The 26782-nt window shown below is 35.2% G+C and overlaps 9 protein-coding genes across 9 annotated transcripts; 3 read left to right on the plus strand and 6 right to left on the minus strand.

The window, feature by feature from the left end:
• Nucleotides 1-653: 653 nt before the first annotated feature.
• BX664DRAFT_326314 (Redoxin) lies at nt 654-1730 on the minus strand. The gene is made up of 4 exons (XM_051544203.1): nt 1617-1730; nt 1470-1487; nt 1285-1349; nt 654-1192 (listed from the first exon to the last, which is right to left on the minus strand). Exons 1-4 carry the CDS (start codon nt 1617-1619, stop codon nt 769-771), a joined length of 510 nt encoding a protein of 169 aa, XP_051403644.1. The 5' UTR covers nt 1620-1730; the 3' UTR covers nt 654-768.
• Nucleotides 1731-2187: 457 nt separating this feature from the next.
• BX664DRAFT_292923 (S-adenosyl-L-methionine-dependent methyltransferase) lies at nt 2188-4114 on the plus strand. The gene is made up of 3 exons (XM_051542014.1): nt 2188-2782; nt 2955-3293; nt 3398-4114. The coding sequence occupies exons 1-3, from the start codon at nt 2225-2227 to the stop codon at nt 4040-4042; spliced, it is 1542 nt and encodes a 513-aa protein (XP_051403645.1). The 5' UTR covers nt 2188-2224; the 3' UTR covers nt 4043-4114.
• A 55-nt stretch (nt 4115-4169) lies between these two features.
• BX664DRAFT_326316 (uncharacterized protein) lies at nt 4170-11905 on the plus strand. Its single transcript, XM_051544204.1, has 16 exons — nt 4170-4323; nt 4395-4578; nt 4680-4971; nt 5096-5688; nt 5812-5960; nt 6059-6416; nt 6501-6695; nt 6790-8137; nt 8246-8603; nt 8688-9056; nt 9130-9688; nt 9755-10228; nt 10296-10421; nt 10502-11009; nt 11093-11464; nt 11538-11905. The coding sequence occupies exons 1-16, from the start codon at nt 4316-4318 to the stop codon at nt 11549-11551; spliced, it is 5907 nt and encodes a 1968-aa protein (XP_051403646.1). The 5' UTR covers nt 4170-4315; the 3' UTR covers nt 11552-11905.
• Nucleotides 11906-12896: 991 nt separating this feature from the next.
• BX664DRAFT_326317 (ADP,ATP carrier protein) lies at nt 12897-14439 on the minus strand. Its single transcript, XM_051544205.1, has 5 exons — nt 14324-14439; nt 13856-14177; nt 13421-13753; nt 13154-13331; nt 12897-13052 (listed from the first exon to the last, which is right to left on the minus strand). Exons 1-5 carry the CDS (start codon nt 14357-14359, stop codon nt 13007-13009), a joined length of 915 nt encoding a protein of 304 aa, XP_051403647.1. The 5' UTR covers nt 14360-14439; the 3' UTR covers nt 12897-13006.
• Nucleotides 14440-14915: 476 nt separating this feature from the next.
• Nucleotides 14916-16687, minus strand: BX664DRAFT_347396 (uncharacterized protein; the record flags this gene model as incomplete). Its single annotated transcript, XM_051547546.1, has 8 exons — nt 14916-15035; nt 15103-15177; nt 15302-15398; nt 15465-15534; nt 15589-15691; nt 15769-15850; nt 15922-16014; nt 16626-16687. 8 exons carry the CDS (start codon nt 16685-16687, stop codon nt 14916-14918), a joined length of 702 nt encoding a protein of 233 aa, XP_051403648.1.
• A 504-nt stretch (nt 16688-17191) lies between these two features.
• On the plus strand, nt 17192-17948 carry BX664DRAFT_292931 (uncharacterized protein). Its single transcript, XM_051542015.1, has 3 exons — nt 17192-17417; nt 17514-17641; nt 17694-17948. Exons 1-3 carry the CDS (start codon nt 17217-17219, stop codon nt 17884-17886), a joined length of 522 nt encoding a protein of 173 aa, XP_051403649.1. The 5' UTR covers nt 17192-17216; the 3' UTR covers nt 17887-17948.
• A 380-nt stretch (nt 17949-18328) lies between these two features.
• BX664DRAFT_292934 (elongation factor 2) lies at nt 18329-21232 on the minus strand. Its single transcript, XM_051542016.1, has 4 exons — nt 20950-21232; nt 20631-20875; nt 19170-20564; nt 18329-19069 (listed from the first exon to the last, which is right to left on the minus strand). The coding sequence occupies exons 1-4, from the start codon at nt 21200-21202 to the stop codon at nt 18476-18478; spliced, it is 2487 nt and encodes an 828-aa protein (XP_051403650.1). The 5' UTR covers nt 21203-21232; the 3' UTR covers nt 18329-18475.
• Nucleotides 21233-21944: 712 nt separating this feature from the next.
• On the minus strand, nt 21945-22817 carry BX664DRAFT_259190 (nucleotide-sugar transporter-domain-containing protein; the record flags this gene model as incomplete). The annotated part of the gene is made up of 1 exon (XM_051540576.1): nt 21945-22817. One exon carries the CDS (start codon nt 22815-22817, stop codon nt 21945-21947), a length of 873 nt encoding a protein of 290 aa, XP_051403651.1.
• Nucleotides 22818-23169: 352 nt separating this feature from the next.
• On the minus strand, nt 23170-26652 carry BX664DRAFT_356665 (uncharacterized protein). The gene is made up of 7 exons (XM_051547907.1): nt 26094-26652; nt 25963-26035; nt 25817-25845; nt 25542-25756; nt 25263-25456; nt 23794-25151; nt 23170-23682 (listed from the first exon to the last, which is right to left on the minus strand). The coding sequence occupies exons 1-7, from the start codon at nt 26617-26619 to the stop codon at nt 23276-23278; spliced, it is 2802 nt and encodes a 933-aa protein (XP_051403652.1). The 5' UTR covers nt 26620-26652; the 3' UTR covers nt 23170-23275.
• Nucleotides 26653-26782: the final 130 nt, after the last annotated feature.

A 26782-nucleotide genomic window follows, 5' to 3' on the forward strand; every position in this document is an offset into this window, starting at 1 on the left:
CAATTCAAAGTGAATAATCAACCTGTAACAGCAACATATAGAAATTATGTTATCACCTCTTAGGAGGATGTGTTTAAATACAGGTAAGTTAAAATAAATATATATAAAAAAATGGATATGTTAACTAAATATATATATATATATTTTCTATTATTCAAAATCTCTTATACTCAATGGAACTACTGCCACTCCTTTTCTTCTTCTTCTTGTATTTAATTTGGATTATGCATCAACCTTATTACTTTTTTCTTCCGTGACATGATGATATTTTTTTTTTTACCTGGCTTTAGTTAGTTACTATATTATGTAGTGTATTATTTTTATTTTGTTATTTTCTTTTTAATAAAGTCATCATGGTATTTTTGTCATCATCATCATCATCATCATTTGTTATTATACTATCATTATCATCAATAGTACCCAATATATATAGAAATATCGTCATCCATATTGTATCATGAAGCCATCATCATCATTATTGCAGGATCATTGCCATCAATCATTATCAGGAGTTGGAGAAATATCACCAAAGGAATAATAGGAATCAATAGAGGAGTTATCATTCATCACTCATCATCATCGTCATTTCACAACTAGGAATATTGATAATACAAGATTTAAACTAAAGACACTAATAACTGTTAACATCCTTTTTTTATTATTGATTAAGACAAAAAAAACAAAAACACTAAAAAATAAACAAAACAAAAAAAAGATGAAAATAAAAAAAAAAAAAAACAAACAACTACAATATATCCCAAAGCTAAACTAATTCAAAGCTTTCAATACAGCTTCGGCACTAGATCCTTCAAACTTGCCAGCTTCATCCACAGCAAGGTATGTTACCTTCAAGTCATCCAAAATCAAGGCAAATCTTTGAGCCCGAATACCCATTCCCTTTGCAGTCAAGTCTTGGGACAAACCAAGTTTATCAAAGAAACCAGAAGTACCATCACTTGCTAACACTACCTTGTCCTTGGTTCCTTGTTGTTTAGCCCATGCATGCATGACAAATCCATCGTTGGTAGCAGTGCCTAGGATCACATCCACACCTTTGGCTTTGAGCTCGTCGGCATACTTGATAAATCCGGGGACATGAGAAATACTACAAGTTGGGGTGAAAGCACCAGGGACGGCAAAGATAACAGCTTTTTTACCCTTCAATTCCTTGTGCAAGTCGTAGGCAACCGGGCTAATAAGGAATGATAAATAAATAAACAAAAAAAAAGTTTAGTGCACTTCCCACGATAATTCATCATTACTATTCTAAAAGATATAGTTTACATAGGACACGCGTCAGGAGCTTCATTAGCATCATATGGAACATAGTTCAAGATTGCTTCGGGAATCTATTTATAAAGAAGAAGAAGAAAAAAAAAAATCAAATGAAAATTCAAGAAGACGAAAAGTGAGTAAAAAGAACAGAGTAGGAAAGCGTGTTTATTTTTTGGCTATTTTCTTTTTCTTACCGTATCGCCAACTTTGATCTTTTAAAGGAATCAGAACAACCAACAATATTTATATATATATATAAGTGGGGGGAGTAACTAAAATGAGTCAAAGTATTTCTTTTTTTTTTATTTTATTTTATTTAATGAATATCCAAGTGTACTTACCATTTTGAATTTATTTCAGGGTTTTTGACAGTGAAGATAAGAGAGTAAAGAAAAGAAGAAAAAAAGTAAGAAAAATTGGTGTTGCATTCCTTAAGAACATTGTTTCAAATCCCGATCATGAGAGAAATTTTTAGGACAGGAGAGAATGGTGCAATGCTGTCCTTTAAGAACACTATTTGTATCCATTTGTCGGGTGTGTGAAATAGAAAAAGGAAGGAAAAAAAATGATTACTTCCTTGACATTCTACAGTAACATGATGATTAGATATTTTGACGGTATAAGAAGAAAAGGATGCTACAGTATGCTGGTATAATTTTGTGATATGGTGACGATGGATTATACTGTATGTGATGATGGATGATGAAGAAATGTGTATAGATGATCGTATAGTTATTCAAGTCCACTGGTGTTTGCTGAAAGCTAGTTTCAGGGGCAGTGAAACAGATTGAATTGCACCAGCTATCGCGATACGGAATGATGATTGGTTGATGAGAATTTCATATTCCGAGTCCAAAAAAACATGGGAAGGTCGAAATTGTTTTTTTTTTTCTCTTTATTTCTTACTTTAGTCTTTTCCACAAATAGTCTGTTACATTATTTCAACATTATGCAACGTCATGCTTCCATCATACGACGTGGTATACACTCAATAAGCACTCATAACCCATTTCATTGTCATAATCGTCACTATCAACAACAACTGCAGCAATATTTATATTTATACAGTCAAAGACGATCACTCTTGGCCCTGGCACGTCGCTCCCACATACAGCATTACTCGACTTCGTCTGATCATCAACCACGTACACATTTTGCTCTTCCATTTTTAACACAACCTGAAGAAGAAGAACAAGATTTAGAGGAACGGAAAAAATATCCCAGAAAAACAGCAAGCGACATTAGCCACTTGACTCAACCACCAACTCGAACCAATATGCTTGTACGCGATTTCATTGATGACTCTCTTTACAATCCAAACTATGGTTACTTCTCTAAGCAAGCTGTGATTTTCTCTCCTGAAATCGATTTTGATTTTAATGAAATGCGTGATCACTTGGAATTCATGAATATCTTGGCTCGTATGTACCGTGATATTGAAGGTGATGCCGATGAAGTAGATGAAATTGCTAGACAAGTGTGGCATACTCCTACAGAATTATTCAAGGTAAAAAAAAAAAAAAAAAAAAAAAAAAAATAAAAAAAAATAAAATAAAATTATATAATGCTCTTGGATGTATATCTGTACCTTGTTAACCAATATTTTCTCCTTTTTTTTTTTTTTTTTTTTTTACCCTTCTATTTGTAATAATTTTTATTATTTCATTGAATGATAACAGCCATGGTATGGATATGCTATTGCCAAGTATATGGTTTCTGAATACAAGCTCAACCTTTATCCTCATAAAGATTTGATTATTTACGAAATGGGAGCAGGAAATGGTACATTGATGATGAACATTCTGGATTATATTCAACAATACGAACCATCAGTTTACAAAAGAACACAGTACAACATTATTGAAATTTCGGGTAAACTAGCAGAAAGGCAATCAGAACGACAGGATGTACGAGATCTCAAGGATCAACACCAATGCGTCAAAATTATCAATAAAAGTATCTTTGATTGGGATACCTATGTTCCAGATCAGTGTTTCTTTTTAGGAATGGAAGTCATTGTAAGTTTTTTTTTTTTTTTTGGATTATTTAATTACATCAATTAACCGATATCTTTTCTTTTCTTTTCTTTTTTTTTTTTTTTTTTTTTTTTTTTTTTTATTAGGATAACTTTGCTCACGATCTTATTCGTTATGATATTGAAACATTGAAACCATATCAAGGCTTGGTCAGTATAGACAGTAAAGGGGATTACACAGAATTATATGAACCGGTTGGAAAGGATGCGCTGATTAATCGATACCTAACAACAAGAAAACAAACACGATATCGTAGTCCTGTATTGGCCAATTCATTCTGGTACAAATTATTGACTTCATTACCTTTGGCACCCAATTTGACTGCACCAGAATTCATACCCACCAAATTGTTTTTATTCATGGAAACTCTCAAAGAATACTTCCCTCAACATCGACTTGTTTTATCCGATTTTTCGTCCTTACCTGATGCTGTCCCTGGTGTAGATGCTCCAGTGGTTCAAACTCGTTATAAAGGTACGATGGTACCTTGTTCAACTTATATGGTACAACCTGGCTGGTTCGACATCTTTTTTCCTACCAATTGGGAACTTTTCCGTGATATGTATCTCTTGGTGTGCCGCGGATCTAGGGCTGGTAGTGACAGGAATGTCAAGGTAATGACTCATCGGGAATTCTGTGAACGATATGGTGAAGTGGAAAGAACAACAACTCGTAGTGGTGAAAATCCAATGTTAATGTACTATGAAAATATGAAGATGTTGGTTACTTAGAATTACTATTAGATTAGATACATTATTCTTCCAAATTTTTTGATGTTGTACAATAAAGAAAATGAATGTGCTGTTTTTTTTTCGTTTTTTAATTTGTGGGGTTAAGTTGATATTGGATGACAAGATGTGGAAATGATAAAAAGAGTAATGAAGAACGGGCCAGGTCTATTAAACTTCCGCACGTGAAAGTGAATTTCAATACTTTTTTGTTCTTTGATTACCTTGTCTTTTCCTTTCTTTTTTTTTTTCTTTTACAAAGTCATCAAAACCAATATGACGAGGTAATACAATCTATTCTTTTTGTTATTTTATTTGTATTGATTATTATTTTATTCTCCTTTTGTTTGTTTAGATTAGAGAACGACCTGCATTCTCGTATTCTACTTGGTTTAGCTGAAGTCCTCGCCGATTCTCGTTCAAAAGCTACTACAAATGAAGTAGAAAAATTAGTTTCAAAGTGTCCTATTGTTCCTTTGGATATTCCTGATGATGATAACATTTATATTCGTGGTTCTATTCCTAGCGTGGGTACAATGGTAAGTTTTTTTTTTTTTTATTTTGTATTATTTTCAGGAACTGTTAGTTCATTATTACTATTTTTTTTTTTTATTTTTATTTGTTTTTAAATAACTATTAGACTCGACGTAGCCAGCAAACTTTGACAGCATTGGTGAAATATGTTACTCAAGCAACAGAAGAAAGACAATTGGAACTTTTACCTCGACTTTTATCCTATATTCGACATTTATCTGTATATGATTGGGAACCTGTTACTCTCACTCGTGGTCCTCCTCCTTCTGATGGTATTACTTATAGTTTGGTATCTGGTTTATTGGAAATCTCTTACAAGTGTCCTTCTGTATATGAACGTATTACCAGTATTCTTTGGAAATATGCAGAAGCCCTTATGCAGCAATTATCTAGCAATGGTAAAAAAAAAAAAAAAAAAAAAGGATAAAATTATCTAAGGGGGTTGTTGAAGGGAGGAAAAATAGAAATGGTATATATATATTTGATTCTGATTAATGACAACTTTTCTTTTAATACAAATAGTCGAGTTCACCATTACATTCATTTTACCATCTTTGGCTGGTCTGTCTCGTGCGTTACAACTTAGTCCCTATTTGTATCGAAGCAATCAATTATTAATATTATGTACTAATACACAATCATTGATTCAAGATACTGTGCTGGAACAAATTGCTACTTCAATTCAAACATGTCTCAAAGATCATGATGTATCTGGTTATGGGCGCCGTGTTTTAGCTCGCTATTGGGAAGATGGAATGCCACTCAGCAGCAACCGTGTTGTGTATGACTTGCTCATTGTTCTTCGAAATGTTACCGCTCGCGTCCTTGCTCAAGCTGATCCATCCAATAATGAACCATCTACTCCATCAGTTTTGGTTGGAAAAACTCGCAAATCTCACTGGACTGACACTATTGATACTGCCTGGTCTGCTTTGATGAAAAAACCTTTTGATACCTCTAACAAGAACCAAGAATTGAATCACAGCTTACGATCTGTTTATGTCATGAGCTCAGGTTATTATGAAGATGTCCGAAAGTTTGCTGAAAATCAAGATCAAAATGACAACAAATGGGCTACGGATGGTTATATGCAAGAAATTATGGGTACCAGTTTGGTAATTATTCAGAAAGAAAAAAAAAAAAAGAGAATGCTACACATATTTGTATTACTAACAAAAATAATATTTTTTTTTTTTCTATTTTTTTTTTTTTTTTTTTTTTTTTGATACTCAATATAGCATGTGGCGGCATTGTCTTCTGTTTATCTACATGAAATGGATGACCAACTTGTAGACCATATCTCTGAATGTCTATTTACTGTCCCTAAAATTCCTGATGCTTGGATTCAAGTGGCTGCTCTGGATGCTGCAGTTCTTCTCTCCATCAAGTAAGAATTTTTTTTTCTAACTATCTGCCTTTTATTACACATCATATCAAAAAAAAAAAAAAAGAATTCTCATGACAATATCTATTTCTTATTTATAGCTTCCCATATATGAACAATAATATGATCAACAGTATTTCTCGGTTTTTGGCTACACCTTCTCCAGTCTTTGAACTCTATGCAAGTGATATTAGTGTTCAACAATATGCTGTTATCCGTCTGGCACAATGTGTACAATCGAAACCTCAAGCTCAAATGTCTCAAGCTGCCATATCCACCTTGTATGCCTTGCTGAATGAAATTACTCGATACAGTGGTGATGATGGAAATGAAACGGGTCATCATGCTATTTCTGGTGCTCCTGCTGCAGAACAATTGAATGAAAAACAGAAACAACAAGTGTGCACCAATGCTCTTTCTGCTATTGTGGGTGTTGCTGTTTATTTGAAGGATGAAGCGGTAAGAATATCAAAAAAACAAATTAATAATAATAACAAAAAAAGAAAAAGGTCAAGAATACTCATACTGATATTATAAATATAGATTATGACTCAAGCTCTATCCATGCTTTTACTTCGACGCAAATCATTGTCTGTTGCTTCCATTTCATCCCTTACTTCTCGTCTTGTGGACCTTGCTCTGGTGGCTCCTGCCAAGGTATTTGAAGATATTCTGAACATGTTTTCCAATCTTAGTCGTGAATCACTAGCCATTGATAATAAGCAACTTTCTTCATCGGTAAAAAAAAAAAAGCATCATTTATAACGTATATATTATTAAAGAAACAGGTGACTAATGTAGATATATTGTCCTTTTTTTTTTTTTTTGATAGATTCAAAACGCAATGCACGATCTAGCTGTTAGATTGTCATCAAGACCTGAATTTTATCAAACCTATTTTAGTAGTTTGTTAACTCTTTTTGTGGAAAATGGCAACGCTATACAACGTATCATGGCAAAGGACAAAAAATCATCCGATCTTCCTCTCATATCGAAACTTGGAACTCTCCGTCCTGCGCTTCAAGCTTTATTGTCCCATCCTGATTTTGAACCTCATATTGGATGTAGTGCTGAAACTGTCTCTCTTTTCCGCAACATGTGGTTCCTTTGTGTCGTATTTGGATTTGTGACTGAATCTATGTGGATTCGCGAATGGAATGAATCTTTGCAAGTAATAGCGAAGAAAACTCCTGTACTTGTGATTGAAAGTGCTACAAATTATTTGGAAAGTGACTTGGAATACAACTCTGTTCTTCGTGGTGGATCAGTGGATATGGATGTCGGGACAATGCGACAAAAACTTTTGATGGTGCTACCCTCCTTATCCTATGATGTTAAGACCTTCTCGTATGCTCAACTGGTTTTTGCCCTAAGTGTTTACCACGTGGAAATGATGCGCAGCAAGATGGGTGATTGTAGCTTTGTCTTACGTTATTTTATGAATGATGGAGTTAGTACTAGCTCATTGGCAAATTGTCTGGAAACCATTGCTGAACGTGTGGCAAATGCTTTTACAAAGGATTCGGCAAACAAGGCTGCTACTCAAACTTTGGAAGGTGATCTTCGAAAACAAGTAGCTGTGTTATTGGAACTCTGTTGTCATCGATTGTCCAAAGTGCATCAATTAGCAATCAAAACAACTGATCGAATTGTTACTTCATTCCCTCAAGCTTTTGCGGATAAACATCTGATCACTTTACTATTGGAACTGGTGCAATTACTCTGGCTCAGTTGTGAAGCAGAATATCGTGATGAATATTCACCTGTGTATCAATTTTCTTCGTCTCGTCTTCCTGGTGGTATTACTATTGAACTTGGTGACAGTTTTACTTATCGCAAGGAAATCTGTACTCAATTCTATGAAAGCGCAAGGAAATGGTTGCATCTTGCTGTGGATCGTGCTCCTTTAGAAATTTCTGGACTTCTTCAAAGCTATCTTGCCGGTTTTGATCGTTTTAGTTCGAACACCCCGCTCGATGTTGGTCATTTAGGTCGGTCTCTTGCTCTGGATGTTGGAAAAGCTACAACAAAGAATCATCATTCAAACGAATTTATTCCCAAGGTGCCATCCATTCATCCTGATATTGCTTCCAGTTTTGTTAGTGGGTTTACTTCTCGTCGATTCTATGCTGGTGAAATTAGTGGTGTAGAATATCTCTATGATCTGAATGAACAACCAGGTAAGGGAAATGGACAAAAAAAAAAAAAAAAAGATGGAACAAGAAATGTGAAAACGTAATGATGACCATTTGATTTCATTTTTTTTTTCCCTTCCTTCTTCAATATAGGCAACTCAGGTTCAGATGCTATGGAAAAACAAGTTGGATACGTTCTCAAAGCTTTAGAAACCTTGGCTGAAGATATTAAGCAAACTCGTGACGTTTCGGTAGAGCGATTGAACAGTACTTTACATCGTGCTGCTGGATTCACTATTGCTTTACCGCATGTTCATCCTGATTTGATTCGATATTTGGTACGTATTCCTGTCTTATTATTTACTCCTGAATCTTTGGAACTTGGTACTTCTGTTTGGACTTGGATATTGGTTGAACGTCCTGAAATTGAAAATCGTTTGATGGTGGAAATGTTAGGTATGTGGAGTTGGGCTCAACGTCATCGCAAAGGTCTATTCTCACCAGTTCTCAAGTAAGTTACGAAACGATGGTTCTTTTTCTTTTTGTAGTATGATTATTTTACAAAGTTGATATTTTTGATTTTTTATATGATTAGTGTGAAACATCCTTTTGTTAGCAAGATGACTTATGCTCCATCGGACAAGGCTATCCGTGACAATACTATACGTGTAGCTTCCTTCTTATTTTCACCTCATGTCACTTGGATCAAATTCCTCAGTAGTAGATTTTATGCCATTCGTCATCGAAGCAAACATCTTGTCAACATGTTTATTCGTTTATTGCAGGAATCATTCCAAAATGCTCATTTGATGAGTACTCACTCTTTGGCCTGTTATTCTCGATTCCAATTACTTCGTCTTGGTTTGAAAATGTTACAATCTTGTCGAATGGAAGCTCTAGCTGAACACAAGTTCCGTTCTCTTGTTTATGATGCTGCTTTTAACTGGTTTAGCTTGACTCCCAAGTAAGTGAAAATAACACAACAAAGATATCTCACCATTCATTGACATATTTTTTTTTTTATTTGCCCTTTATAGATGGCATTATGGATCCCGCAAGAGTCAAGCATTGATGTTATATAAATTATTGAATGACTTTTATACCGCCATTAGTAATGATACACCAAACCTCAGTTACCTTGTTACCAGCTCACCTTTGAAGAATAATGCTACAAGTACGTCAAAAATTGGCGCTGGACTCTATATGTTTTTGAACGACAAAACCAAGGACGATGTGATTCGACAACATCATCTAGCTAAAAAGTTACTTATGCTCTTTGTTGAAAGTGAATTGACTCGTTTGTCTGTGTGGTGTAATCCTTTGAATGCAACTGGTCATGGTTTACCTTCAGTGTTTACTGGAAATACCGAACGCTCCTTGGTGATGGAAGATTCTTGGAAGGAAATGATCCGTTTTGCTTGGGAAGTTTCTCCTCGTTTAGCTGTTCAAATGGATACTCGATTTGTACTCCCTGTGGTTCATCGTGAACTTCATCGTTTGATTGCCAATAATTCCTTGGATGTTGTGGATGTTCCTGAAGCTTTGATTATTTTACTTGGTGATCGCTTGGTACCAAACGCCAAACTAGATTTGAAGGTAATTATATATATATAGATAAAAAAAAAGATGAAACATCACCTCATTTCCGAGATTGTTTTCTAGTATTTACAATATTGGGCTCCTGTGCCAGCTATCACTGCCGCCAATTACTTTTTACCTGCTTTCAATAATCATCCTTTGATCTTACAATATGCTATGAGAAGTTTGGAATATTATCCTGTGGATACGGTATTCTTTTATATTCCTCAAATTGTACAAGCGCTACGTTACGATGAAATGGGATATGTTGAAAAGTACATTATGGAAGCGGGTCAAGTTTCTCAATTGTTTGCTCATCAACTTATTTGGAATATGAAGGCCAACTTTTTTGTGGATGCTGATAAGGATTGTCTTAAGCCTGATGCTCTCAAGCCTACTTTGGAACGTGTTATCGACAATTTGGTAGCCTCCTTTACTGGTGCAGATCGTGCATTTTATGAACGTGAATTCAAATTTTTCAATGAAGTCACTGGTATATCTGGATATCTCAAGGAATATATTAAATATGGTCAAACAGAAAAGAAACCAATGCAAAAGGTAATGAAAATAGGTGATATCCAATGATTTTTTTTTTTTGATCTCATGCCTTTTCTATATTTTTTAGAAACGTTTGGATGAGGAATTGGCCAAAGTTCAAGTGGATGTTGGTGTATACTTGCCTTCCAATCCTGATGGTCATGTTGTGGATATCAATCGTACTTCTGGTAGACCTCTTCAATCTCATGCTAAAGTAAGTAAAAAAAAAAAAAAAAAAAAAAAAAAAAAGAGAGATTTATTGATGAAACTTATCTCCATTTGATCATATATTAGGCACCTTTCATGGCTACTTTCAAGGTAGAAAAGGAAGTGGAAGATACGGAAAAGATGCGACAAGCTTTGATGCGAGGTGAACAAGGTGTAGTGCACAAGCAAACCATTCAAACATGGCAAGGTGCCATTTTCAAGGTTGGTGACGATTGTCGTCAAGACGTACTAGCTCTTCAGTTGATTGCAGTCTTCAAAAACATCTTTACAAGTGTTGGCTTAGATCTCTATGTATATCCTTATCGTGTAGTTGCTACGGCGCCTGGTAATGGTGTGATTGATGTCTTACCCAACTCTATTTCTCGTGATCAACTTGGTCGTGAACGTGTCAACAGTTTATTTGATTATTTTGTCGCCAAATATGGTTCTCCTGATTCTATTGCTTTCCAACGTGCTCGTATCAATTTTGTTCAATCTGTGGCTGCATACTCTTTGATTTCGTATTTACTTCAATTCAAGGATCGACATAATGGTAACATTATGTTGGATGATGATGGACATATTATTCATATTGGTAAAAAAAGAAAAAAAAAAGACTTTATTTTTTCTATTGATGATCAATCAAACCTCATTCTCTTTTTTTTTTTTTTAATATAGATTTCGGATTTATCTTTGATATTGCTCCTGGTGGTGGCATTCTCGAAAGCTCACCTTTCAAGTTGACAGCTGAAATGATTCAAGTGATGGGTGGTGGATCTCAAGAACAAGCCTTCAAACACTTTTCGGAACTGATGATCAAATCTTATTTGGCCTGTCGTCCTTATGCTGAATATATCATGCAGTTAGTCACTCTCATGCTTGAATCTGGTCTTCCATGTTTCAAGGGTGAAACAATTAAACGTATGCGATCTCGATTCCAGGTGGATAAGACTGAACGACAAGCTTCCGATTTTATTATGATGCGTATTAGGGATTCCTTTGAAAATCAACGCACTGTTCTTTATGATTACTTCCAAAAATTGACCAATGGTAAGAAATAAGAAAAAAAAAAAAAGAAAAGGCCAATGCGATCTAACTCTTTTTTTTTTTTCCCACTTAAAAGGTATTCCGTATTAGTTAATGATTGTTGGACACGTAGACCATATAGTCATATATTGATCAATAAAATCTTTCTTTTTGGTATCGAATATTCAAGTGGTTTAGTAGACGTGTGTATATGGCAAATGATGGATGATAGATTCTACACGATGGGATGGTAGGATGATGGGGATGTTAGGCTTTATATGCTAAGTGATAGATTCTGAGAGATGGATAACAGATTCTGAATTGATGGATCATCTTGGAAAAAAAATGATTAGACGTTACAAGGTTGAAGTACAGGACGAATCGAGTTTTTTTTTTATACAGACACGATACATGCATAAATATCAGGTTATTATAAATAGAGAGTACTATACTACAGCAGTAAATATATATGTGGTAAAAATAAATACGAAAGGGAAAAAAAAACAATTTATACTACAATTAGTATCTTTTGCGGTCTCGTTGATATTGTTGATAATGGCAAAAAGGTCTGCTTGCTTTGGTTCAAAATGGGATCCATTTTTGAATTTTACAGCCAAAATTTTGAAACTCCACAGCCAAAGTTTGGCTGTAAGAATGAATCATCAGGGGGTCATCAGGCAATTTTTGGAAAAATCGATGAAATCTTTTAGTGATCATTATCCGATAGATGGTAATGTAAGCGAGAAAACGGTATTAGATGGTATTAAACTAATTTTTTGAGAGGAATCTAACGGTGGTGATTTTATTGGATGATGATCATTATTGGATGAGGGATAACGATATTGATTTTTTGCTTTTAAATTTACTCTACAAATTGCGAGATAAGGAAAAAGATACAAAAAAAAAAAAACTTGGTTACCAAAACTTGAAGGATATATCAAGTTGAATCAAAACGTGATGTCTTGTCAATTTTAATAACGGAAGTATCTATCTATCTATCTATCAGAAATGCCTCGCTTTGGTGATACAACATAGAAGGAAAGAATCATGACCTGTGTCAAAAAAAAAAAAATAGTTTATTTGAGCTGGTGCAAGGGAGAATGAAATAAAGTTCAACAAATAGTAAAAAGTATCCGTCAGGGGTATTCTTTTTTTTTTTTTTTTTGTGTCGTCAACAACTTTTAATCACATAATCATTATGTTCCCAATCTATCTTCATTATTATTATTATTTTCAGCTAATATAACACAATATCAAGATCCTACTATATTTATTCATCGTCATCCAAATTGACATATGGAAAAAGGGGTAAAACTTACCCTAACAACCCGTACCTTTTTTCAATCCCAGTAAGTGTAACAGGTCGAATGGTAATCCCAGGTTTATCACAAGCCACTTTCACTAGTAATTCAATAAACACATCATCAAAATAAAAGACATACATAAAAAGATCAAATTAACTTCAAACAAAATAACATATATTTTTTTTTATTGAACTCCAAATATTAACATGTGTTAAAAAAAATTTGTATCTATATAAAATGTTCCTAATCTACTAAAAACAACCTAGTACTTCTTGCCGAAGACAGCAACTTGGAGGTAATCGTAACCACTAAAGGAATTAAAAGAATAAAATACGATTAGTTAAATCATCATCATCATCGCCCTTTCTCCACACTTTTTTTTTTTATCATTCATTGGTTTTGAATTTACCTGAGCACACCAGCACCAGCAATGGCACGGAGAATGTTAGCACCAGCACCCTTGAACAAGGACTTAGCACCTTCCTTAGCAACGATTTCCTTGAAAGCAGCCAAAGAAGAGTCATACTTGACAGCAGCACCAGAGGTCATCATCATACGTCTACGGACGGTATCAATGGGGTAAGAAGCTATATAAAAAAAAAAAAAACAAATCAATCATTTGAATCTTTTGAATTCCGCCCAATAGAAAAATTTTTAAATAAACAATCCAACTTACCAAGACCAGCACCAGTGGTAACAGCCCAACCCAACAAGAAGGAAGCCAAGAAGGAATCCTTGAGAGATTCAGGCATGACAGGCTTGATGGAATCGTACATACCGAAGTACAAACCACGGTAAACAATGATACCAACACAAGAAATGTTGAAACCACGGTAAAGACCAGCAATACCATCAGAGGCCAAAGTCTTTCTGTAAACATCAATCAAACCATTGAATTGACGTTCACCACCAGCCTTGGAGGACTTGGCATCGTTAGCAAGACGAGTACGAGCATAATCCAAAGAGTAAACGAAGAACAAACTACAGGCACCAGCAGCACCACCGCTCACTAGAAACGAGAGATAAAAAAAAAAAAAAAAAGAAATTTAAAAAAAAAATTCAGTAAAAAAAAAAAAAATCATAGTGAAATATCAAATGTTTTCAGACTTACAAAGGTTACCACCAAACCAGGCCCAGTAGCCATCCTTCTTCTTATCCTTGTTGAACATACGCTTGAACTTATCCTTGAAAGCGAAGTTCAAAGCTTGGGTAGGGAAGTAACGGATAACGTTGGCAGTGTTACCTCTCCACATGGAAACCAAACCTTCATCCTTGACGGTACGGTTGAAACAGTCAACGATACCCTTGTAGGGAGAGCTGAGACGACCTTGCTTGATCATTTCATCTTGATTTTGGACCAAAAGCTTGATACGTTCAATAGGGGCAGCAGCAGTCTTGGAGACAGCGGCGGAAACACCACCCATAAGGAAATCCTAGGTTGAAAAAAAAAAAGAGTTATCAGTATATTTTTTTTTTTTAATAAACAAGAAAAAAAAAAAAGATGGTAAAAGATCAATTGATCTTTTTTTTTTCTTTTTGACTAAAATAATAATATATAATAAGATGATTGAATACTTACAATGGCAAACTTGTTTTGTTCAGCGAAAGAAGACATTTTTATATAAATGTAAGGGAGTGGGGTTGAAAGTTAAGGGAAAAGGAAAGAAGAAAAAAAAAAGGAGTAAACAGACTTCCCGTTGAACTTTATAAAGATTGAAAAATTTTTTCTTTGTATTTTTATTGGTCAAAAATTTGTTTTCTTTTTTCTGTTGGACCAGCCAGGGGGGGTGGAATTAAAAAAAAAAAGTTTGTATTTCATAAGCCGACATAAATTCATTGGTTACTTTCAAGAGATTTGACTTGACGTCCACGAGTGGTTTGAGCGTAGATTCCGAGAATGCCCTGTGTGTCTAAATTGAAATCAGCATGATTACTGTTCTTTGATAGATTATGATTGGAAACCAATATAAAATCATCATTATACGAATAAAAGATTAATGATAAAAAAAAATAAAAGGAAACAATATGTATTTCAAAAACATTTATTGATTCAAATATTAACTAAATGATTGATTATATTAAAAAAGAAGACATCAAAAAAGAAGAGAAGGCCCACTAGATGTTGATTACTTCAGGTACGTCAATACGGACAACTCTTTGTTTCCAAAATATCATACATCAACCGTCATCATCTGTTGCAAATATGGTGTCAAGTCCTCGTATTCATAATATGTTCCCTCATCTTGATCAGCCATGATGTTTTTGGCGTTTCGATAATTGCGCGTGATATCCTAAGAGATAATAATAAAATCAGTCATCAATATATTCAGATATATCCAGATTATTTTTTATACTTACATGATGAACCGAGACATAGGTCAATGTTTGCACCTTGGTGAATGCCTTTCGGGTGGAGATGTTGAGCTTGGCATTCTGAGCAGGGGGGAATTTTCAGGGCTTCTCTTCGTGCAGGCTATCAAGATTGAGAAAAAAGAATGTCAATCATGGCGAACTAAGCTTTCCTTTTTTTTTTTTTTTATTTTGTCTTTCTACTTACTGTCCTAATGTGCATGTCATGGATATGCTTCTCCAAGCTCCCAGGTGTTCGAAAGGTCGATGTACGATTTTCAATTTTCAACAGAGCACTTGTTTTCCTATAAAAAACTAAGCGATGGATCAATAATCCATCATAGTATTAATAGTATCTAAAACAAACATACTTGGTTCTTTTGATATATTTGTCCGGTAGAGGAGCTTCTATTGGTTGTAGTATCTGTTGAGGTTGTTGATCTGGAGCCAATCGAGCATGTCGAGGTCATGTTGTCGTTTGTGTTTGGCGACAACGTTGTATCATTTCCTGGTCCGTTGGGAGATTATTGTTTCGAATATGATGATCCCCATCTAATTTAGCCAAAGTTGTTACTCGGGGGCGAGTAGGAGCAATGTCCTAGAGAATAATAATAATAAATGGTTAAACCGCAACTATATAAATGTATTTTGATGCTTACTCGATATACTAATGACCCGAGAGCGTCCGCGCAGTTCTGCATAGACCATTGACCAGGCACGTTCTACAGGGAATCCTAGCAGCGGCTCGTTCCTTTTCCTATGAATGCAACCAAAAAAAAAAAAAATAGATTAGCATGTTGCAACTTTTTTTTTTTTTCCATGACTTACGGTGCTGTAATGGTAGAGAATAATGTGTTGCACCAAGCTATCGGATCTGTTGTATGACTTTGTGCAATTAAAAGGGCAAAGGAATCTGTTTGTCTAAAAAAAAAAAAAAAAAAGGAGAAAAAAAGAAAAAGAAAAAGAAAAAAGAAAAAAGAAAAAAGAAAAAAAGGAAAAAATAAATATGAATTTGATCAGCCAAAAGGCAAGTAAAAAAAAAAAAAAAAAGCTTACCAAAAGGCGATGTTATTGTTCCACAGATATTGTGGAGTAAATCATAAAGAAAAGGGAATTCAGTGGGTCGTAATGCTATAGCAACATAACCATGCCTCATTGTGCTATCGATGGCATCGGAATCCAAGAAAGTACAGCGACGAGATGGATTGTTGACGGTAAAATGCACATGGTATCCTTTTAAGGGTATTTCTAGTTCATCCGCGGCAGGCAATCCTCAAGGTGAGAGTCACTTGTCTTCCATTGCTAGCAAATCTCAATCTCGCAATTGAACTGACAGAAACTTGATTTTCACCAGGTAGGATGATATCTGTTACTTTTATATCAGTGATGGGACGTGTTTCAAACCGATCATCATCCAAAAGATCATCCAGCTCTTCCCTCTGCAACTCATTTGGTTGTTGTCCATCAAGTTGATCTTCTTCAGAAGCATTCAGTAATGGATCATCCTCCTGGTGTCTTGTTCTCCTTCATACAATTCGATTTCGTCCAGTTGAGCATCATCCATCTGCTCTTCTTCCAATATGGTAGGTGACATTGAGTGATAATAATAGAAAAAGAATGGATCGTAAAAAAAAAAAAAAAAAAAAAAGAAAAGAAAAGAAAAGAAAAAAAGAAAGAGAGAGAGAGAATTAAATGGTGAAATGAGAAAGGATGATTTCACTGATTGATGAGAACTGGTAGAAGGAAGACATCATCGAATAATGAACAAGAATGATTAATACTGAGGTAAACGTTGACTCCGTAAAATGATGATCACATCGATCAATGAACCAATTGATCAATCATCTTTGTACGAGCCAAAAATAGGATTGACAACATAAAATATCTCTGATTTTTTACTATTATTATTATCATTATTATTATCATCATCACTATCTTCCACAGCTTAAAAAGTAGATGTACTTCATTGAGTGAAGCGCAAATCCAGTGAAAATCAACGAATGAGAATGGGTCGGTACTTATATAAAAAGTAAGGAAAAAAAAAAAAACAAAAACAAAAATTCTTCTCCACTTTTTTTTTTTTTATTTTTTATTTTTTGTAACCCCTCTCTATTATATACACAATGCTACGGTTCTTAGTACCATTATCACGACGTTCTCCTGCTTTAAGACCGAAAACTTTATCACCACGACTTTCTACTACCTTTATTCCATTCCGACAACCATATGGATCACAATCAAATGACGATAAACTATGGAATGGAGCTACTGTGAAACAAGCATCTAATGAAGCTGGTATCAATATCACTGAAAATGCATTGAAGGTAACATATTAGATATATTGTTGAACTAGTTTAGAAAAAAGTGACTTGTGATAAGAGCTCTATACTCATTTCATTTAATTTTTTTTTCTTTTGTAGCAACTCAAATATATTGCAGAACGTGATAATGATCCTACACAATTATTACGTATCATGGTCGACTCTGGTGGTTGTCATGGCTTTCAAAACAAGATGGAATTGACTAATACAACTGATGAAGATGATATGTAAGTGGTTGCCTGCTAACTTTTAAACATGAGCTAACTCTTCTTCTTGTAGTATATTTGAAAAGGACGGTGTTCGAGTTGTGGTGGATGGTATCTCTTTACAATATCTTCGAGGCTCCAATGTTGATTTTGTGGAAGAATTGATTGGATCCACCTTTCAAGTAGTAGATAATCCCAATGCAAAGAATTCTTGTGGATGCAATATCTCCTTTGATATAGATTTGGATATGATTACTCAAAATTAGTTAGAATTAGTCGTGTATGATCGTTTCTTCTTAGATTCCCCCCTCTTTTTTTTTTTTTTTTTCTTATACATCCATTTTGTATTTTATTCCTTCTGCCTTTCCAATAAATGTCATGATATATCAGAAATAAGGATCATCCATATGAATGTATTCTAGACAAATACATTAGATTTTTTTTTTCTTCTTGGTGTACAAACACAAAATTCCAAAGAATCATCATAGCACTAATCTTAAATGAATATGCCACTTTTTTTTTTTTTTTTTATTTTGACGATATACTTCGCCCCCGATTTGATTTGTCATAAAACAATCACTTAGTCCTATTTCCTTAACATCCAAAAAAAAAAAAATATGAATAAAGCATCATCCTATTTGTTTAATATCCAAAAAAAAACCAACAATATATCAATAAAGCATTATCCAAAACATATATCCATCAAATAATATTTAAAAAATCTTTATTTTATTGTAACAATTTCTATTTCTAGTTTCTAAAAATATAAAATTCATCAAAAGTGTACAAAAGAGAGAGAGAGAGAGATATCCACAATATATAAAAACCGCAAACAATTCAAAAAAGACCAAACTTCTAAAGCTTGTCGTAGTATCTGTCGAGACCAGGAATATCTTCGGTAAGACCCTTTCGCTTACGGACGTCACGGATGATATCGTAGACCTTGTTACCAGCTTCCAAGGGGTTACCATTCATAGCTTCCCAGTGATCGAACACACATTGAGGGAAGGCTTGACCAGAGGTGGCGGCACGGAGATCACCATTGAAACCGAAAGATTCGTTGATGGGCAAGTAGGCCTTGATGGTCATCATAGGGGTACCAGGACGTTGTTCTTCAGAGAAGACGACACCACGACGTCTGTTAAGTACAGAGTAAATACCACCAATAGCAGATTCAGGACATTGAACTTCAACGAGGTACATGGGTTCTTGGATACCAGGAGTGGCAGTCAACACGGAAGCATAGACGACACGACGACAAGTGGGGATGATTTGACCACCACCTCTGTGAATAGCATCAGCATGGAGAGTAACATCCAAAATGTTGAAACGACAACCACGCAAGTTTTCTTCGGCAAGAGGACCTTCCTTGGTAGCCCATTGGAAAGCAGCAACACAAGAATCCTTGATTTCGTTGAGGTATTGGACAGCCTTGGTAACATCAACCATCTATATATATATAAAAAAAAAAGAATAAATATATTATTATTTTTTTTTTTTGATTATCCATCTATATCTTTTCTATTTTTTTTTTCTCTCTCTCTCTTACCAAGTTAGGACCAGTGGCATCAGGACCGAAACACCAAATCTTACGAGCTTCAGTAACATCCCAGTTGAATTCATCAGCGAGGATACGGGCACGAGCCTTGAAATCATCCTTAGGACCAACCTTACCAGATTCAATAGCGTTGGAGAGTTCATCATCCAAAGGCATAGCACGCATGTAGATACGGTTGTGCTTGTTGGGAGACTTGGACAAACAGTCGATGGAAGATTCGGCAGTAACAGTTTCACGGTATTGGACAACGGGATCACCAATCTTCAAGGGGACTTGAGCGTGATCTTCTTCAAGATCCTTCAAACAAATTTCCAAATGGAGTTCACCAGCACCAGCAACAATGTGTTCACCAGATTCGGAAGTATAAGTCAACACACAAGGATCGGACTTGGCAAGACGCTTAAGACCTTCGACGAGCTTGGGCAAATCGTTAGCGTTCTTGACTTCGACAGCAACTTGCACGACAGGAGAGACAGAGAACTTCATGACCTTCATGTTGTGAGCAACTTCAGAGGTAGTGATAGTACCAGACTTGACCAAGAATTGATCGACACCAACGAGACCAATGATGTTACCAGCAGGACAATCATCAATAGCTTCGACACCACGACCCATCATGAGGACAGTACGTTGAACAGACTTGATGTGCAAATCAGTCTTGGTACCGGGAACAAAGTTGGGACCTTGAATACGGACCTTCATACCAGCACGGACAGTACCAGAGAAGACACGACCGAAAGCATAGAAACGACCCTTATCAGAGGTAGGCACCATCTTGGAGATGTACAACATAAGAGGACCCTTGGGATCACAATCACGGATACCAATAGCACATTCATCATCAGCAGGACCTTCGTACAAGTTGGGTACACGGTAACGTTGAGAAGTGATAGGAGAGGGCAAGTGAATACAGATCATTTCCAAAAGAGCATCACCACAAGGCAAGAACTTGCGCATAACAACCTTAAGCAAAGCCTTTCCTTCCAATTCCTTTTCATCAGACTTGAGTTGAATATCCAACTTTTCCAACAAGGTGGCAACTTGATCCTTCTTGAAGTTCATAACAGAGTCAAAGATCTTGTAAATAGGATCCAAGACAAACATGTTGAAAGCACGTTCACCACCAGCGGATGCCTTGGTGGACCACTTCTTGGTCTTAGGGTTGAAGTAGTTTTCACCCCACAACTTGGCCATCATCTTTTCCTTGTCAACACCGAACTTCTTGGAGTAACGTTGAGCGAATTGACGAAGAGTGAAACCCCAACCGTGAAGAGCAGAGGCAAAGGCAACAGTACCATTTTCAGGACGAACTTGGATATCACCGAGAGCTTCATCAAAGTAAGTAGAGATGATCACGTTGACGGATTCAATAGTACGAGCAAAGGTCTATTAATAGAAAAAAAAATATAAGTACATGAGGTGTTTTAAAATAATTTCCTTTTCCGTTCTTACGTTGTACAATTCTTCCTTGCCCAATTGCAATTCGAGAAGAGCACGATCGACCTTGTTGATAACAACGATAGGCTTAATACGTTCACCAAGAGCTTGACGCAACACAGTTTCAGTTTGGACACAGACACCATCAATACAATCAACAACAACAAGAGCACCATCAGTAACACGGAGAGCAGCAGTAACTTCAGAAGAGAAATCAACGTGACCAGGGGAATCAATCATATTGATCAAGAAATCAGAACCTATCAAAATAAATAGTAATAATCATTATTAATATTGTTTTTAATAAATAACTTTTCTTTTTTTTTCTTTTTACCATTGGTAACTTGACCCTTGATTTCCTTAATATCTTCAGGATCAGGAAGTTGGAAATAAAGAGAAATGGCAGTAGACTTGATGGTAATACCACGATCTTGTTCATCTTGACGAGTATCCATGAAACGAGTTTCACCAGCACGACCAGCAGAGATAATACCAGCCTTGGATACCAAAGAGTCAGACAAGGTAGACTTACCGTGATCGACGTGAGCAATAACAGACATGTTACGCACATTGGTAACCTTGTCCATCAAGCCGCGAATTTCTTCAACAGTGAAATTCTATAAAATAAGAAAAAAAAAGTCAATTCATCTTTTATATATATATATGGAGACCATGAATAAAAAAAATGATGTTACTTACAACTATATAATATCAATAACAGAAAGAGAGTGCCAAGCGTTTTTTTTTTTTAAAAAAAAGGTCAGTATCATCTTGTTACTTTTTTTTTTCTTATCTCATCCATCCATTCACCTATCCATCCATCCATCCATCCATCCATCCATCCATCTGTTCATCCATCCATCCATCCATCTGTGCATCCATTCATCCCTCTTCTTTCCATTTATATATAGACTTGTTATTTATAAGGACTTACCCATTTCGAAGTCTTAACTACACTAAAAAGTGGATGGGGAAGAAGAAAAAAAAGGTAAAAATTGGTTTGTTCCTCATCCGTTTTTGTCTTCCCTCGCCCAGGCACGCGGAGAGTGAAAAATCTTTTTCCCAATCAAGGTTGATCTTGCGCGTACATTGTCTGTATATTGTATTCATGAATTTTTCAATGATAACGATAAAAAAGAAGTAAAAGAAAAATATTTTCAGTTCTTGAGATACCTGTCAAATAAAAAAAAATGTATGATCAACAAAAAAAAATAAAATAAAAAATGCATGATCAATCAACAAAAAAAAAGGTGTGTGGGAATGTTTACAGTAATGGCTGCATAAACAAAAAAAAAAAAGTCAGTGTATGAAGCACGAAACACTTTTTTATTAATCAGGCTTTAAACTAAATGAGGAAGAAGGTTGACCATATAAATAAGTAGATAATAATACAATGAATGTACCCAATACAAAGTATGTTGAAGGTTGAAAATCAAATAAATATACACTAATAATACTAGATAATATAATAGATAAAGAAGTAGCAAAAGCTTTCAAGATATTATCCGCATATTTCATCACCATAGAAACGACCAATCCACCTAGTGCTTGATTTAGTATCACCCAGATCGTCATACCATCATAACCTTGAAAAAATCCATCTTGCCAAATCCTTTGTCGATCATATATCATCATACCAAGAAATGAGAAGATCAAACCACAAATACCAAGTTGTACATTACGTATCCAAATGGAACAAGAAACACCAGAAGATTTAAGTATTCTTTCAAAATAACAACCAGCAAATCCAGAAGAAATACAACTTGCCAATACTGCCATTAATCCAATCCACGTTGTTGTTGTTTCATCATTTATAGTAGTCGAAGTAGAGAGTTGAACCAGAGTCACACCTAACATTAACAAAAATAATGCTATCCATTGATGTTTGTCCAGTCGTCGACCCAATAACACCATAGAAAAAATCGCTGTTGATAATATCTTGAGTTGATATGTCACTTGAAATGTTGCTGCTTCCAAATGACTGAGTGCCACATAGAGCAAGTTGTTTTGTAATGCATATAATCCAGAAGGCACCATCATTAATGCTAAATCATGTCCACCTGAAGAGAGAATCACATCTTTCCATAATCCATGTTTCAGAAAAGAAACCAGATCACCTCCAGTTGTCGAATAAAACATCCACGTACAGCACAAGAGTTTGATCACTTCAGCTAAAAAGACAGCGGTAGATGCCAAATACATTGTATCTTGTGTGTCTTCTGATCCATTTTCCATGTCGTCCATCAAAGGATTCGCCATCATCCGCCTAGATTGTCGCATCACTAGTACAAGCACACTATTTTGAATCACCAGGATCACAAGGGAAAGTTGTTGTTTCGTCAATCCACCAATCGTTTTTTGATGACTTGATAGATATAATGGTCGTCCGTTGGTTGAATGAGATATAGCAGGATTGTTTACCGAACTAAATGGAAGGATGGTATCCTTTTTTTGAAATGTTCTCCGTGATTCATATAGAGACATGGCCTAAGTATCGTGTAGATCATATGAAAAGAAAACAATAAAGAGGTAAAAAAAAAAAAAAAAAAAAAGTGGAAGTGTTCAAATATTATAATGCGGAGTTTATTTCATATATTGTAAGGAGAAGAAGGGAGAAAAGACCCCTTCAAATATACAAACTAACTAACGAATCATCTTGATTAATTTTCCTTCTTTTTCAACATATCAGCATAACTAAAGCTAGAGGAGGACACAGAGACTTCTTGTACGGGACACAATAGAGGGAATGATTCTTCTTGTTCTTTTTGTTCCTCTAATGGCCTTTGATTTTCCTTGATAACTACCATGTTTTCCCTTTGTGATTCGGAGGTCATCACTTTCTTTTGCTGTTGAATCTTTTGCAGTCCAGGAGTTGATGATGAAATGGTTGGTGTTTTGTCTTGACCGCCTTTTTTCACCACATCCGCAGCTGATAATCTTTCATTCAATAAGGTTGATACAGTCATTGTCGTTGTTGTAGTAGAGTCGGAAGTAGTCGTATCAATCATATTAAATTTGGACCCAGGTAATGGTGGAAAATAAGTGCCAGATTGAAGATCAATTTCTTCTAATTGTATAATAAAACAATTCATCATTAGTCTGTTCATTTACTTTTGTTCCACTCCCTCTTTTTCTTTTTTTCTTCCATTGTTGTTACTCCAATATATATATATATTACCTTCAGTCACATGATTCGCAGATGTTGTTGATTGCTTTCTATTCTTCCTTTTCTTATCCCATTTTGGTTTCCGTTTTGATTTTGCATCTAAAGATCCAACCAATGATTTTGTTGGAGTAGTAGATGTTGATGAATCCTTTGAAGATGATGTTGGTGATATAAGACTAGTATTTGTAGTAGCTGGTGTGGTCGTTGTGATACTTATGGCACTTGCTGTGACTTTGTCCTTTGTGTCCAATGACCCAGAAGAAGTTGAGGATGAAGATGAACCTGAAATAGGAGATGCCGTCCCATGTGGCCAAGATATTGGTGATGCTTGATTTCTAAAGTGTCGATTTTGATGTTGATATTGCAATTGTTGATGCTGATGCCGCTGGTGACGTTGATACTGTTGATGACGTTGAGGATACTGTTTTTGTAGATGCTGTTGATGTTGACGATGATTTTGTAAAGGATGTTGTTGATTTGTAGGTGAATACGATTCGAAATTTTGTTGGTGAACGGGTATTGCTGCTGTATTGCTATCAATATGATTCATGTTGCTGCTTTTATGGCTGATATAGTAATTATTGGTATTGGTACTTGTGTTATTGCTGTGATTATTGTTGTTTCTGACACTCTGTCGGTTGGACCGCCATTGTGTATATAGTTGATTATGTCCCCTGTTCTTTTGTCCACGATAATGACTGTTTTGTTGGTAATGATAATTCTGGTGATGTCCTGCTGGATAATGATAAGATGATTGTATCATTGTTGGTGACGGTGATGATATAGAAGGACGAAGACCTTCATGGTGAGACGTTGAAGGATGATACGCCGGTTGCGATCGTTGTGATTGCGATGATCCATTAAGCTTGTATCCATTCGTACGTGTTTGATGCTGTGTTTTTGGAGATGAAAATGAAGTGGATATTGTTTCTACAGGTGTACTATTTGTACTGGTCGACGTTGTCCCTATTGCTGAATTGTTTCTAATCATGTCTCCATAATGATTGTTGTTTTTATACCTTCCTCTACCAGATTTACCGCCACGTTTATTGTTGTTATTATTGAAGCGACCTCCATTTTGATTACCATTGGGAATATAGTTTGGATATATGTTACCAGGATGAGAAGAATAAGGTATAGGCCAATGATGCCTAAATGTCATAGGAGAGTTGAAAGGAATATAATAACCGTTGTAAATATAATTTTTCATAGGATTATCATTGAGAGATTGCCGTTGATCATTATCGTTGTGGGTGTTGGAGGCTGTTGTAGCAATATTAGTAGTAGTAGTTGTAGTTGTTGTTATTGTTGTTGTTGTTGCTTTTGGTGAAGCAGTTGATTCCGCCTGTAATGCCGATTTTCGCGCTTGACTATATGAGACGATCAAATAATAATAATAAAAAAAATATAAGAATCTATCTTGATTTATTCCCTCACGATCCATCTATCCTTTTTTTTTTTTTTTTTTTTTTTGATATTACATGCTACCAACCACTGGTTCAGATTTCATTCTAGCGGCTACAGGCTGTCCTTTGAATGACTTTCCACGGCAATCATATAACATTTTCAAAGCATGATCTTCGGATTCAAAGGTAATATACCACATATTTGCATATTCATTCTTGATACTTTTAATTGGTGGAGTGCCAAGTTCTTGAAGAAATTGTTTGATTTCCTATATGTAGTGAGATGGAATGAATTAAAAGAGTATATGGATATATATATATATATATATATATATGTATTTATTTATTTATTACCGTTTCATTTGTATCGGCCACATCGCGTAATATTACCGTTGTTCGTTGTACAGAGATATTCGGTTTGACCATAGTGCCAGTTTCATTAACGATGACAACGGGAGAACGACGAAGAGTTGAGACTATAAGATCCATGTCTGTAGTAATATCCAAAACACGTCTGAATTTGGCAATGGTAGCAATCGGAACATAGAGATCAGGGTTCATTTGTGACACTAAAGAGATAAAGCAAACAATGGTTAATACCATTTATATATGTATATGTATAATATTACCAAGATAAGAGTCATTTGCCAAATTTTGTCTAAATACCAAAAAAAAAAAAAAAAAAAGGATGATGAGATTTTCTTACTCCTTAACTCTGTATTTTGCATATAAACAAAGAACAATTTGATGTCTCTTTCATCAAATAATTTACTACCTTGAGAAATAATATTCCAACTGTCTCTGAAGATGATGATGAGATGATGGTATTGATGATGGTGAAGAATCTACTTTAAAAGAATTTAAATGAGTACGTTAAGTATATATTCTTTTTTTTTTTTTTATTACGTGTTGGATGATCAGGATCGGAGCTTAATTGTTGTTGTTGTTGTTGTTTATGTTGTTTATGTTGGTGTTGTTGGTGGTATTGTGAGTCTAGAGCTGCGGCGACAGGAGAAGAATTGATAGGAGAAGCGTGATTGTCAAGACCGGAGCCTGTATAATTGAAGGCATTGGGTTCATTATGCATAATGATTTCAACGTCATCTTCATCTTCAGCATCATCCAAATTATCTTGATCAATCATATCAGAGTGTTCCAACGCATCATCATGTTTTACGTCAGGCACAGTATGACTAAAAGAAGTTGACAATGTTTCAGTAGCAGTAATAGTTGTAGAATGATTATTGTTTGATTGCTTAGTAGTGGTATAAAAAGTCGAGTTCAAAGTTGAAGAGGTAGATTGACCAGACTGTTGGTGAAATATAGGTTGTGTAGTAAGTTGATATTGTTGGCGTCTATTTTGTGTCTTGAAATTCAGTTTGGGACTGACTTGTTCTTGTTGTGTTGTAGTTTGAGTATTGAATGTTGTCATATGAGAGTGTAAAAAAAAAAAAAGAAAGGTAAAAAAAAAAAAAAAAGATATATAAAATGTAATAAACACTAAAAGGATCTAGCTATAGAATATCAAGAATAGGGATAAAGGGAATAATAATAATAATAAACTAAAGAGAGAAAACGATAGCAGGGGGTGTAGG

Source organism: Halteromyces radiatus (genome assembly GCF_025201355.1).
Source record: "Halteromyces radiatus strain CBS 162.75 chromosome Unknown BX664scaffold_2, whole genome shotgun sequence".
Lineage (NCBI taxonomy): Eukaryota > Fungi > Mucoromycota > Mucoromycetes > Mucorales > Cunninghamellaceae > Halteromyces > Halteromyces radiatus.

Coding starts and splice junctions, on each gene's coding strand:
- BX664DRAFT_292923 (XM_051542014.1), top strand. CDS start 2,225: ATGCAACGTCATGCTTCCATCATACGACGTGGTATACACTCAATAAGC. Junction 2,783..2,954: donor CTCCTACAGAATTATTCAAG/GTAAAAAAAAAA, acceptor GAATGATAACAG/CCATGGTATGGATATGCTAT. Junction 3,294..3,397: donor TTTTAGGAATGGAAGTCATT/GTAAGTTTTTTT, acceptor TTTTTTTATTAG/GATAACTTTGCTCACGATCT.
- BX664DRAFT_326317 (XM_051544205.1), bottom strand. CDS start 14,359: ATGTCTTCTTTCGCTGAACAAAACAAGTTTGCCATT. Junction 14,178..14,323: donor AACAAAACAAGTTTGCCATT/GTAAGTATTCAA, acceptor TTTTCAACCTAG/GATTTCCTTATGGGTGGTGT. Junction 13,332..13,420: donor TACCACTGGTGCTGGTCTTG/GTAAGTTGGATT, acceptor TTTTTTATATAG/CTTCTTACCCCATTGATACC.
- BX664DRAFT_326314 (XM_051544203.1), bottom strand. Junction 1,193..1,284: donor GCTCCTGACGCGTGTCCTAT/GTAAACTATATC, acceptor ATTCCTTATTAG/CCCGGTTGCCTACGACTTGC.
- BX664DRAFT_326316 (XM_051544204.1), top strand. Junction 6,417..6,500: donor TTTATTTGAAGGATGAAGCG/GTAAGAATATCA, acceptor TTATAAATATAG/ATTATGACTCAAGCTCTATC. Junction 11,010..11,092: donor TGGACATATTATTCATATTG/GTAAAAAAAGAA, acceptor TTTTTAATATAG/ATTTCGGATTTATCTTTGAT.
- BX664DRAFT_292931 (XM_051542015.1), top strand. CDS start 17,217: ATGCTACGGTTCTTAGTACCATTATCACGACGTTCTCCTGCTTTAAGA. Junction 17,418..17,513: donor TCACTGAAAATGCATTGAAG/GTAACATATTAG, acceptor TTTCTTTTGTAG/CAACTCAAATATATTGCAGA. Junction 17,642..17,693: donor ACAACTGATGAAGATGATAT/GTAAGTGGTTGC, acceptor TTCTTCTTGTAG/TATATTTGAAAAGGACGGTG.
- BX664DRAFT_356665 (XM_051547907.1), bottom strand. CDS start 26,619: ATGACAACATTCAATACTCAAACTACAACACAACAAGAACAAGTCAGT. Junction 25,757..25,816: donor GGCAAATGACTCTTATCTTG/GTAATATTATAC, acceptor TTATCTCTTTAG/TGTCACAAATGAACCCTGAT. Junction 23,683..23,793: donor TGCGAATCATGTGACTGAAG/GTAATATATATA, acceptor TTATACAATTAG/AAGAAATTGATCTTCAATCT.
- BX664DRAFT_292934 (XM_051542016.1), bottom strand. CDS start 21,202: ATGGACAAGGTTACCAATGTGCGTAACATGTCTGTTATTGCTCACGTC. Junction 20,876..20,949: donor CAAGGGTCAAGTTACCAATG/GTAAAAAGAAAA, acceptor TTATTTTGATAG/GTTCTGATTTCTTGATCAAT. Junction 20,565..20,630: donor GCAAGGAAGAATTGTACAAC/GTAAGAACGGAA, acceptor TTCTATTAATAG/ACCTTTGCTCGTACTATTGA.